The 11,588-nt window shown below is 54.3% G+C and overlaps 1 protein-coding gene across 1 annotated transcript; it reads right to left on the reverse strand.

The window, feature by feature from the left end:
• Positions 1-2,950: 2,950 nt before the first annotated feature.
• On the reverse strand, positions 2,951-11,337 carry LOC100587942 (immunoglobulin lambda-like polypeptide 1). The gene is given in 4 exon segments (XM_003282060.4): positions 2,951-3,408; positions 4,800-4,915; positions 11,133-11,178; positions 11,181-11,337. Coding segments are annotated over 4 exon segments (639 nt in total). The 3' UTR covers positions 2,951-3,088.
• Between the last annotated feature and the right edge of the window lie 251 nt (positions 11,338-11,588).

The raw sequence follows: 11,588 nt of genomic DNA on the forward strand, positions 1-11,588 counted from the left end.
CGAGACCATCTTGGCTAACACGGTGAAACCCTGTCTCTACTAAAAATACAAAAAATTGTCTGGGCGCGGTGGCGGGCGCCTGTAGTCCCAGCTACTCGGGAGGCTGAGGCAGGAGAATGGCGTGAACCCGGGAGGCAGAGCTTGCAGTGAGCCAAGATAGTGCCACTGCACTCCAGCCTGGGTGACAGAGCAAGACTCCATCTCAAAAAAAAAAAAAGAAAAAGAAAGAAATAGGATTGCCCGCCCCCCCCCACCCAACCATGCCCCAGTGACCTCCTTGTGGATTTGTGCTTCTTGTCCCTGCAACTTTAGGTTTGTCAGATGAGAGGCCCCAGCTATCTGGGACAGGGGAGAGGGGAGAGGGGGCAGAGGAGAAGGGAAGTAGGGGAGGGCTCCACTGGGCACAGCGTGGATCTCATTGAACTCAAATCTGTGACTACATCTGTCACACTGGGGCCTTTGTGCCAGGGACCAGGGCCAACATGTAAAGAAAGGGGTTCCCGCTGAGGCGGGGTTCTAAGCTCTTCTCGGTCACCCTCTAGCATGAAGTCTTTGCAGGTACTGCAGATGCCAGCACCTCAAAGGGGCCTCTGATGGGTGGACCCAGTGGGGGTCAGGGACGGGGCTGAATGCTGCAAGGCGGGGACTGTGTTGAGAAGCTCGCCTGAATGGCTTCAGACCTCTTAGCTTCACCTAATCCAGGCCCAGCTGCAGTAAACAGACCTCGCAGGCCGCGACAAGCTCCATGCGGCAGTAGGCTGACAATGGCCTGCCATAGGCCCCTGTGCTTGCCTCTCACTTCCAGTCCGGGGCTTTGCTGATGCCACAGTGTGGGATCCCCCCACCTCCGCCCCTCCACAGTAACCCACTCAGCAGTTACACATGCTCAACTGCAAGTGCAAAGGCGTGAACACCCTACAGGACAACGCTTCCTCAAAGGCAGCAGAGCCCTGGAAGCAATGGTCCCTCCTTTCTTCCCCTGGGCGGATGGTTCTGAGATGCATTTTGTAAGGCAGCTCCGGTGATCCTAGGGGATCTGGCACCCCGGCTTCCATAATGGTGAACTCAGCAATGCACGTTTGCATTGCCTTTTTTTTTTTTTTTTTTTTATACAGTCTTGCACTGTCACCGAGGCTGGAGTGCAGTGGTGTGATCTCGGCTCACTGAAACCTCCATCTCCCAGATTCAAGTGATTCTCCTGCCTCAGCCTCCCAAGTAGCTGGGATTACAGGCACCTGCTACCACACCCGGCTAATTTTTGTATTTTTAGTAGAGACGGGATTTCGCCATGTTGGCCAGGCTGGTAATTTTTGTCTCTTTACTAGAGGCGGGTTTTGCCATGTTAGCCAGGCTGGTCTCTAACTCCCGATCCCAAGTAATCTACCCGCCTCGGCCTCCCAAAATGCTGGGATTACAGGCGGAACCACTGTGCCTGGCCTTTGCATTGGTTTTCTTGCTGCTCCTGTTTTGCTCTCCCCCTCCCCATCCCTCACTCTTGCCCCTGGGAGTAGTCATCCCAAACAAGCTCCAAGTTCAACAGCCTTTCTTTGAGGCCTGCTTGCAGGGAGCCCAAACCAAAGCAGATGTTACAGGCTGAATTGTGCTCTTCCAAATTGATACGTTGAAGTCCTAACCCCAGGCCCTCAGAATGTGTCTGTATTTGGAGATAGGGTACTATGGTCTGAATGTTTGCATCCCACCAAAATTCAGGTTGGAACCTAATCTCAAATATGATGGTATTATGAGGTGGTGGCATTGGAGAGGTGAGAGGCTCTGCCCTTACTAATAAGATTAATGTCTGTATCAGTCTATTCTCGAATTTCTGTGAAGAAACACCTGAGACCAGGTAATTTATAAAGAAGTTTGATTGGCTCACGGCTCTGCAGGCTGTACAGGAAGCACGCTGGCGTCTGCTCAGCTTCTGGGGAGGCCTCAGGAAGCTTCCAATAATGACGGAGGGCGAAGGGGGAACAGGTGTCTCACATAGCCAGAGTGGGAGCAAGAGAGAGTTGACAGGAAGGTGCCACACACTTTTAAACAACCAGATCCCACAAGAACCCACTCAGTATCAGGAAGACAGCACCAAGTCATGAGGGATCCACCACTGACCAAACACCTCCCATCAGGCCCCATCTCCAACTCTGGGGAGGCTGAGGCAGGAGAATCGGTTGAACCTGGGAGGCAGAAGTTACGGTGAGCCAAGATTGCACCATTGCACTCCAGCCTGTGCGACAGAGCCAGACTCTGTCTCAAAGAAAAAAAAAAAACATAAAAAAGAAAGAAATCATGGAGCACCTATTACCCTTCTTGCACAGGTTCCTGGGGAGCTCAGAGCCTATCTTTTGCAAGTGTCCTGAGCCTCTTGCAGGCCTTTCATGTGTGTTTCCTTCCTGGCTTCCTCCTATTTTTCTCACACCTCTGAACCTGCTGTCAGGTGAAGAATCAAGGTGGGCCCAAAATGTAAGAGCTCATGAATTTGATGGTGTTGGAGTGGCCTGGACAGTCCAGCCCTCAGGGGTGGGGAGCTGGGCAGAGAGGAAGGAGGGCATTCCAGGGGCCGGGGCCAGAAGCAGAGGGACTCCAGGCCCAGAGTAGGATTTCCAGGCTGAGGAAAGAGAGGCCGTGGGTGGGCAGAGGGTCCAGACCAGGACAGGGACAGAGGGTGTATCTGGAGGATCAGCCAGAAATAGCTCCCTCCAGAAAGCAGGCAGTGAGTTAGGGGTTGAGCTGCAAGGAGGAAGGGGAGGAGGGAGAGAATGGAGGGACTGGTGTCCAGTGAGACGACTCCTCTTATCCTGGCCTATTTCCCCAGGGGACACCCCTGGGAGGCTGTGATCCTCTCCTCCAGGCTACTTTCCCACTGGTGCCAGGATTCCCCCAGCGCCACACTGAGAACCCAGGAGAAGCATCACATTATATGAGAGATAAGAAATGAAGAGAGGGGGCAGGATTTCTGGTTGACAAAGGATATTTATTGAGGGTTTACTGGGTACAGGAGAAGGGCTGGATGGCTTGGGATGCAGAGAGAGACCCCTCCCCTGGGATCCTGCAGCTCCAGGTCCCTGTGGGTGGGGTGGGGGCTGGGAACCTATGAACATTCTGCAGGGGCCACTGTCTTCTCCACGGTGCTCCCTTCGTGCGTGACCTGGCAGCTGTAGCTTCTGCGGGACCTCCACTGCTCGGGCGTCAGGCTCAGGTAGCTGCTGGCCGCATACTTGCTGTTGCTCTGTTTGGAGGGTGTGGTCATCTCCACGCCCTGGGTGATGGGGGTACCATCTGCCTTCCAGGTCACCCTCAAGCTTCCCGGATAGAAGTCATTCATGAGACACACCAGTGTGGCCTTGTTGGCTTGGAGCTCCTCAGAGGACGGCGGGAACAGAGTGACCGAGGGGGCTGCCTTGGGCTGAGCTGTGTGGACAGAGGAGGGGGTGCGAGATGGCAGAGGCAGTGTGGGGTGTTGTGGAGCGCCTCTCTCTCTCTAAAGTCTCTGGGAGGGTTCATGGTGTGACCGTCTGGTCCACCCAGGGCCTCTCCTTCCCTCCTCATTCCCTCCTTTCCACTGGAGCCCTCTGGAGAGCAGACAGCCCCACGCCTTCTTAGGAGCCGTTCCCAAGTCACCTTTCCCAGGTGTCCTGGCCCAGCCCTTTCCTCTGCAGCCTCGGTTTCCCCGTGTGTACCCAGGGCAGGCTGTGCTCCCTCCTTCCTGGTTTCTGGAGTCTGAGTTTGGAATCTAGGGGTCTCCCCCACAGCACATGAAACTGACCTGGCAGGGTGTGGGGAGGCCCAAGCCTGGCATGGCCTGGAGCTTCCTGTCCCCTGGGGCACCAGGCTGTGCCCCAGCCTGGCCCACTCAGCTCTCCTGGTGAAGCGTGGGTTTCACCCAGACACACCCTGGAGCTCTGCCATCGCCCCTGTCCCCACCAGCCCTACCACAGGATCCTTCACAGCAGCTGGGTTCTTGGGGCTGCTCCCCCAGACTCTGGGGCACCGCAGCCCCCATGCCCACCCCAGCAGCCTCTGATGCCCCTGGACTTCACCTGGCGATCGTGAAGTTCTCTGCACCCCCGTTTACTCCCCGCTAGTCAACTTCTAAGTCTAAGGTGCCCTTCCTCAAATGAAGGTGGGAGGTTGACCCATGAACAGAGAGACACCAGGTCCCAGAGGTGACAGGGCTCCAGGGACAGCCACATCTCTGCCCTAACAGACCGTCTCCTTTCTGGTGACTGTCCTGGGACAGCTGGGCTCTGGGACTTCACCCAGTCTCACCCGTCCCTTTGTGTCCACATGTCCTCAAGACCCAGCACAGGCCACAGAGCTGCAGCCTAGACCCAGAGCCCTCTCTGTGCCCTCCATTGGTCTCCCCTGGGGGTGACCCCTGTGTCCCCAGGCCCCCGTGTGGCCCTCCCAGGCTGGATGGGCATCCAGCCCTCAGCCTAGACCCTGGGGTCTCGGGGACTATCTCTAAGGCCACTGCAGAGCCCCTCATCAGAACCAGCCTCTGTCCCTCATTCAGACATCTGCCCTGGGAGAGGGGAGGAGCCCTGACCCCGCCCAATCCCAGCCCAGGCCCCGGGACCAGGCTGTGTCCCGCTGTTGGAACCTGAAGGTGGCTGCTCCCACTGTGGGGGCCCTTCCTGCCATTATCCCGAGACTAACACACCTCCTCCAGGCCCCATGGACAAAGGTAGGAGTCAGTGCTTAAGGCTGGGAGGGCAGAGGGGAAGAAGCCCCAGAGAGAGAAAACACATTTTCCAGAGATAGGAGAGGGTGGGACAGGCTGGGAAGTTAGAGCCACTTACTTAAAACAGTGAGCTGGGTCCCGCTGCCAAACACATGCGTCACTGAATTATGCTTGGATTGAAACCCCCGGGGCCAGCACCTGGGGCCAGTCCAGGAGCCGCGCTGGAGCAGGAACCTGCTGGGTGTGAGGGTCACAGGGCTGCAGTGTGTAGTTTGTGACCTGGGCACAGGGCAGGGGGGTGGCCAGTATCCCAGTAGTGTCCCCCAGTAGTGTCTCTGTGCCTGTCCCTTCTCTGAGGCAGGGGCTGCCCACAGCCTTGGAGTCACCCCAGTGTGTGTCCCCCTCTCTGAAGCTGTTGGTGCTGATGGCAACGCTGGGCCCAGTAGGTCCCAGCAACTCCATGAGTGACACATCCCCTCAGGCAGCTGTGTGGTGTGGCTGAGGAGTCCTGAGCTGGCTCGGACCTGCCCAACCTCACTTGGCCTCATTTTAAGAGCCTCTGAAATCCGCCACAAGTGTCCCCAGTCAAGCCAGGCTGACTTCCTCCCTGGACCAGGCCACTGGGTCATTCCTGACTCAAGAGGAGAGTCCTCTGCTGTTAGATCTATCCATGGAGATGCAGCTCAGTCCCACTTTGTTCATGAAGCCTTTTCTGATCTCTCAGATCACTCATTCCATCTGTCCATCCATCTATATATTGTCCACCTATGCATCTGTCCATCTGTGCATCTGTCTTTGCATCCATCTGTCATCTGTCCATTCGTCCATCCACCTCCCTGTCCGTCCATCCATCTATAGATCCATCCTGTCTACCAGGCACTGTTTCGTGTGCTGGGGACATGGTGTGGTCCCCCAGGCTCTCACCCCCATCTCTCCCAGGTCATGGCCAACAAGGCCCTCCTCATGGTCATGTCCAAGGTCCTTCTGCTGTACCTGGTGTCTCCGCTGGATGTGACACGGGGCTGGCCTCTCTTTCCAGTGACTCTTTTCCCCTTGGGGTCTGAGAGTCCCCTTTCCTCTTCCCCTGGCATCTGTTTCTCAATGGCCCATGCCTGGCTGCTGACTCCCCACACCCCCACCCAGACCTCTTTCTTAGCCATCTTCACACTCTGTGGCCCCCACTACTGCCCACATGGTGAGGCTGGGGTCTATCCCAGCTCCAAACCCTCTCAGCTCCTCAAGTGCCTACTGACCACGCCCAGTGGGCTACCCAACAGGAGTCTCAAACTAATCACGTCCAGAGGAGATGACCATCTTCCCCCAGCCCAGCTCATTCTCCATCTTCATCTCATCACAATGACCATGGGCGGTCTCAACCCCTCAGCCAGAAACCTGGAGTCCCTGGACTCAGTCACCTCGCCTCCCACACTGAAATGGCTTCTGCGTACTTAGCTACTGCATCTAGGCATTCTTTTTTTTTTTGAGACAGAGTCTCGCTCTGTTGCCTAGGCTGGAGTGCAGTGGTGTTATCTAGGCTCACTGCAACCTCCGCCTCCTGAGTTCCTGGGTTCAAACAATTCTCATGCCTCAGCCTCCCGAGTAGCTGGGACTACAGGTGTGCACCACCACACCCAGCTAACTTTTCTATTTTTTATAGAGACAGGGTTTCACCATGTTGGCCAGGCTGGTCTCGAACTCCTGACCTCAAGTGATCCACCCACCTCGGCCTCCCAAAGTGCTGGAATTACAGGTGTGAGCCACCACACCTGGCCCCCCAAAAATCTTTACTCTTTTAAAATTATGAGAATATAATATTTAAGATAATTAAGCAATAGAGAAGTGCATTTAAGAAGTGTAATATTGGGCCAGGCGTGGTGGCTCATGCCTGTAATCCTAGCACTTTGGGAGGCCGAGGCAGGTGGATTGCCTGAGCTCAGGAGTTCCAGACCAGCCTGGGCAACATGGTGAAACCCCATCTCTAATAAAATACAAAAAAAAAAAAAAATTACCCAGGCGTGAGTGTGCGCCTGTAGTCCCAGCTACTCAGGAGGCTGAGGCAGGAGAATTGCTTGAACCTGGGAGGCGAAGGTTGCAGTGAGCCAAGATCGTGCCGTGGGACTCCAGCCTGGCAACAAAGCGAGACTCTATCTCAAAAAAAAAAAAAAAAAAGAAGTGTAATATTGGCCGGGAACGGTGGCTCACACCTGTAATTCCAGCACTTTGGGAGGCCAAGGCGGGCAGATCATGAGGTCAAGAGATCAAGACCATCCTGGCCAACATAGTGAAACCCTGTCTCTACTAAAAATACAAAAATTAGCTGGGCGTAAGGCCGGGCGCGGTGGCTCACACCTGTAATCCCAGCACTTTGGAAGGCTGAGGCGGGCAGATCATGAGGTCAGGAGATCGAGACCATCCTGCCCAACACGGTGAAACCCCGTCTCTACTAAAAATACAAAAAAAAAAAATTGGCTGGGCATGGTGGCGGGCGCCTGTAGTCCCAGCTACTCGGGAGGCTGAGGCAGGAGAATGGCATGAACCCAGGAGGCGGAGGTTGCAGTGAGCTGAGATCGAGCCACTGCACTCCAGCCTGGGCGCCAGAGCAAGACTCTGTCTCAAAAAAAAAAAAAAAATTAGCTGGGCGTGGTGGCATGCACCTGTAGTCCCAGCTACTCTGGAGGCTGAGGCAGGAGAATTGCCTGAACCTGGGAAGCAGTGGTTGCAGTGAGGCAAGATCGTGCCACTGCACTCCAGCCTGGCAACAGAGCAAGACTCTGTCTCCAAAAAAAAAAAAAAAAAAAAGAAGTGTCATATTGATCTCTCCCTCTCTATCCTACTACATACAGTCCCATTTCCTTTTATGTTTTGAAACGGAATTTCACTCTTGTTGCCCAGGCTAGAGTGCAATGGTGCCATCTCGGCTCACCGCAACCTCCACATCCTGGGTTCAAGTGATTCTCCTGCCTCAGCCTCCCGAGTACCTGGGATTACAGGCATGTGCCACCACACCTGGCTAATTTTTTCTATTTTCAGTAGAGACGGTGTTTCTCCATGTTTGTCAGGCTGGTCTCGAACTCCCGACCTCAGGTGATCCGCCCACCTTGGCCTCTCAAAGTGCTGGGATTATAGGCGTGAGCCACCACACCCAGCTCCATTTTTATAATTGCAGTAAAACATACATAGCATCAATATTTCCACTTTAACTATTTTTAAACGTAGAGCTCCGTGGCACTAAGTACATTCACACCGTTGGGCAACCTTCACCACCATCCATCTCCAGAACTCTTTCATCTTCCCAAAAAGACACTCTAAACCATTAACTACAGCCGCCCATTCTTCCCTCCCCCTCGCCCTGCTAACCTCGAATCTACTTTTTGTCCAAGTGAATTTGCCTGTTCTAGGTACCTCATAGAAGTGGATTCAAATGACATTTGTCCTTTTGTGTCTGGCTTATTTCACTATAATGTCTTCAAGTTTCATCCATGTTGTAGAAGATTTTTGAAATTAATTTTAAAATAATTGACATTTAAAACCTATTAAGACCTATTAAAAGTAGTACAGGCTAAGCAGGGTGGCTCACGTCTGTAATCCCAGCACTTTGGGAGGCCAAGGCGGGTGGATGGCTTGAGCCCAGGGGTTCAAGACCAGCCCAGGCAACATGGCGAAACCTCCTCTCTACAAAAAATTATCCCGGTGTGGTAGCGCATGCTTGTAGTCCCAGCTACTTGGGACGCTGAGGCAGGGATATTGCTTGAGCCCAGCAGTTGGAGGCCAGCCCGGGCAACATAGTGAGACCCCCATCTCTAAAAAAATAAAAACAACAAATAAATGTACAACTAAACATAAAAAGTGATACACAATATGTTTCTTAAAAACAATGAAAATATCTTTTAATAAGCTATGAATAGAAGAGACATTTATTTGATAGGAGATATTTACCAGAATTCTGCAGTAATAATCACTTTTTTTTTTTTTTTTTGAGACAGGGTCTCCCTCTGTCACCCAGGCTAGAGTGCAGTGGTGGGATCTCAGCTTACTGCATCCTCAACCTCCGAGGCTTAAGCAATCCTCTCACCAGCCTCCTAAGTAGCTGGGACCACAGGCAAGTGCCACCATGACTAGCTAGTTTTTATAATTTTTGTAGAAATGAGGTCTTGCTGTGTTGCTCAGGCTGATCTCGAACTCCTGGGCTCAAACAATCCCACCTCAGCCTCCCAAAGTTGTGGGATTACAGGCATGAGCCACTGCACCTGGCCCATAGTATTTCTAAAGATTATAAAAACTCATATTCATACCCCCGCAGCATAATACTTTTTTTTTTTTTTTTTTGAGTGGGAGTCTTGTTCTGTCATCCAGGCTGGAATGCAGTGGTGCCATCTCAGCTCACTGCAACCTCCACCTCCTGGATTCAAGCGATTCTCCTGCCTCCCTCCCCAGTAGCTGGGACTATAGGCTCGCGCCACCACACCCTGCTAATTTTTGTATTTTTAGTAGAGACAGAGTTTTGCCATGTTGGCCAGGATGGTCTCGATATTCTGACCTCGTGATCTGCCCACCTTGGCGTCCTAAAGTGCTGGGATTACAGGCGTGAGACACAGCACCTGGCCCACAGTATTTCTATAAGATTTCTAAAGATTCTAATATAAAAACGTATATTAATAGCCCCCCCAACATAATACCATTTTTATTATCTGTGTCTCCCTCCACCTGTCACCCGTCCCTTGTGGAGACCCCTTGGGCCTTCCCCATCCCAGTCTCTGTTCTGTAGGCATCACCCTGCATGTGGCTGTCTCCTCACCCAGCCCGCACTCCTTGTAGACTTGAATTGGGGCAAATCTAGATCCTTTGGGACCTCAGCCCCAGCACAGAGCCTGACCCTGATGGGGAGTCCTTGCCCAGAAGTCCGTGCAGGACACTGCCACCTCACCCCGCCTCCATGGCTGGGCTCCTGGTGTGAGTCAGGTCGGCTGCCACTGCTGGAGCTCTCACCACAGCCACCCCAGCATCCTCTGGGTGGGTGGGAGTCTGAAGGCCCTCACCAATCAGGGCCCCTCGGATTGCAGAAGGGGAAACTCAGGCCCGGTGTGGTGGCTCACACCTGTAATCCCAGCACTTTGGGAGAAGGCTGAGGTGGGCGGATCACCTGAGGTCTGGAGTTCGAGACCAGCGAGGTCTGGAGTTCGAGACCAGCGAGGTCTGGAGTTCGAGACCAGCCTGGCCAACATGGTGAAACCCTGTCTCTACTTAAAAAATACACAAAATTAGCCAGGTGTGGTGGCAGGCGCCTATAATCCCAGCTACTCCGGAAGCTGAGGCAGGAGAATCTCTTGAACCTGGGAGACGGAGTTTGCAATGAGCCGAGATCTTGCCATTGCACTCCAGACTGGGCGGCAAGAGTGAAACTCCGTGAAACTTTGTTTGAAGAAGAAAAAAAGGGAAACTCAGGCCCCAGAGGTGCATGTGTCAGCTCGATCAGCTTCGAGGATGGGACAGGGGAGAGCCAGAGGCCGTCCAGCTTGGGCCTTAGAATCCGTGCCCATGAGCTAAGTGACTTGGACGGGTCGCCTCACCTCTCTGGGCTCTATCCCCATCTGCACAAAGGGGATCACAGCAGGACCTGCCTATGGGGCCACCGAGAGGGAGGTTCTGCCCCTGAAATGATTATCGCCTGTGGGGTATAACGTGCACCAGTGATGAACAGGCTGTTGTGTCCCAAATGGTCATAAATGGACCCAGATACTTGGTGCTTTGTGCTGGGACCTTCCACCACACGCAGAGTGGTGGCAAGGGCTGAGGTCACATAGGGAGTTGTGGCCTCCCAAGAGCCTCTCCTGGGCTTTTTCTTTGGAGGCACTTGCACCCTGGATAAGCTTGGGTCTTCTAGGGGCTGGTTTCAGGAGGCGATGCTGGCTGAGGTCTAGTGACCCAGGGACTCCAGGAAAGGCCCCTCACACCTCAGCTGGAGCTCCAGGGAGTGGCCCCTGCCCAGTGAGGGTGGGAGTGGACAGGTGACATAGGCCAAGGGGAAAAGAGGAGGGGGAGGAGGAGAGGGGAGGAGGAGGAGTGGAGGAGGAGGAGTGGGAGAGGGAGAGGCCTGGGCACCCTTCAGGGATAGCGGCCACCACTCCTGTGGATGTCCTGCCCCTGCCTCCAGTCCTACCCTACCCCAAGGACTAGGGGGAGGTGAGGGAGACATTCACCTTGGTGCCAAATGTTAAGTGGGGGAAGAAATCTCAGGAATCAAGATAAATATTTTAATATGACATTAAGCAATAAAAAGTAATTCAAACAAAGATGGACAAAATCTTAACACTTTAGTTAAAATCAGTGTGTCTGTGGCTCCCCTCCAGGGGTTAACCTTCCTCCTCACCCCTCTGGCTTGTCTCCCTTTGGTCATCCTTTCCTGCCTCTGCCACCTAGACCCCCACATCCCCTGGAATCTCTCACCCCTTACCTGCCCCACCGGCTCCTCAGGCTGGACCGGCTGCTTCCTCCAGGGCTCCAGGGCCCAGGGCCCTGCTCTGCGGTGCAGCTGTTGGGCGCAGCAGGCCGTGGGTTACCACGGCCAGACCCAGCAGCAGCAGGGGCCAGCGCTGCCTGAGGTTGGGGCCTGGCTCACCAGGGCCCTCAAGGCCCCCCTGGCCTGTCCCTGGCCTCATCGGCCCTCAGGGTCGGAGGCCCTTGTGGCCTGACTTGCAGTGTGGGCTCCCTAGAGAGTGGTGCCCTGGTCCCTCTCGCTGGCAGCAGCTGTCCCAGTGCACCCCAGTCCCTGTGGCCCCATCCTCATCCTCTGGTCCCTGCCCCCAGCCAGGCCCCTTCCAGAGTCCATGACCGTTACCCCTGGGGTTCTATCCCAGAGGCACATCTGCCAACTGCTCTGCTGTGGTCAGGATCCAGGGCTCAACTGCCT

Source organism: Nomascus leucogenys, unplaced genomic scaffold (genome assembly GCF_006542625.1).
Source record: "Nomascus leucogenys isolate Asia unplaced genomic scaffold, Asia_NLE_v1 000599F_183625_qpd_obj, whole genome shotgun sequence".
NCBI classification, from domain to species: Eukaryota; Metazoa; Chordata; class Mammalia; order Primates; family Hylobatidae; genus Nomascus; species Nomascus leucogenys.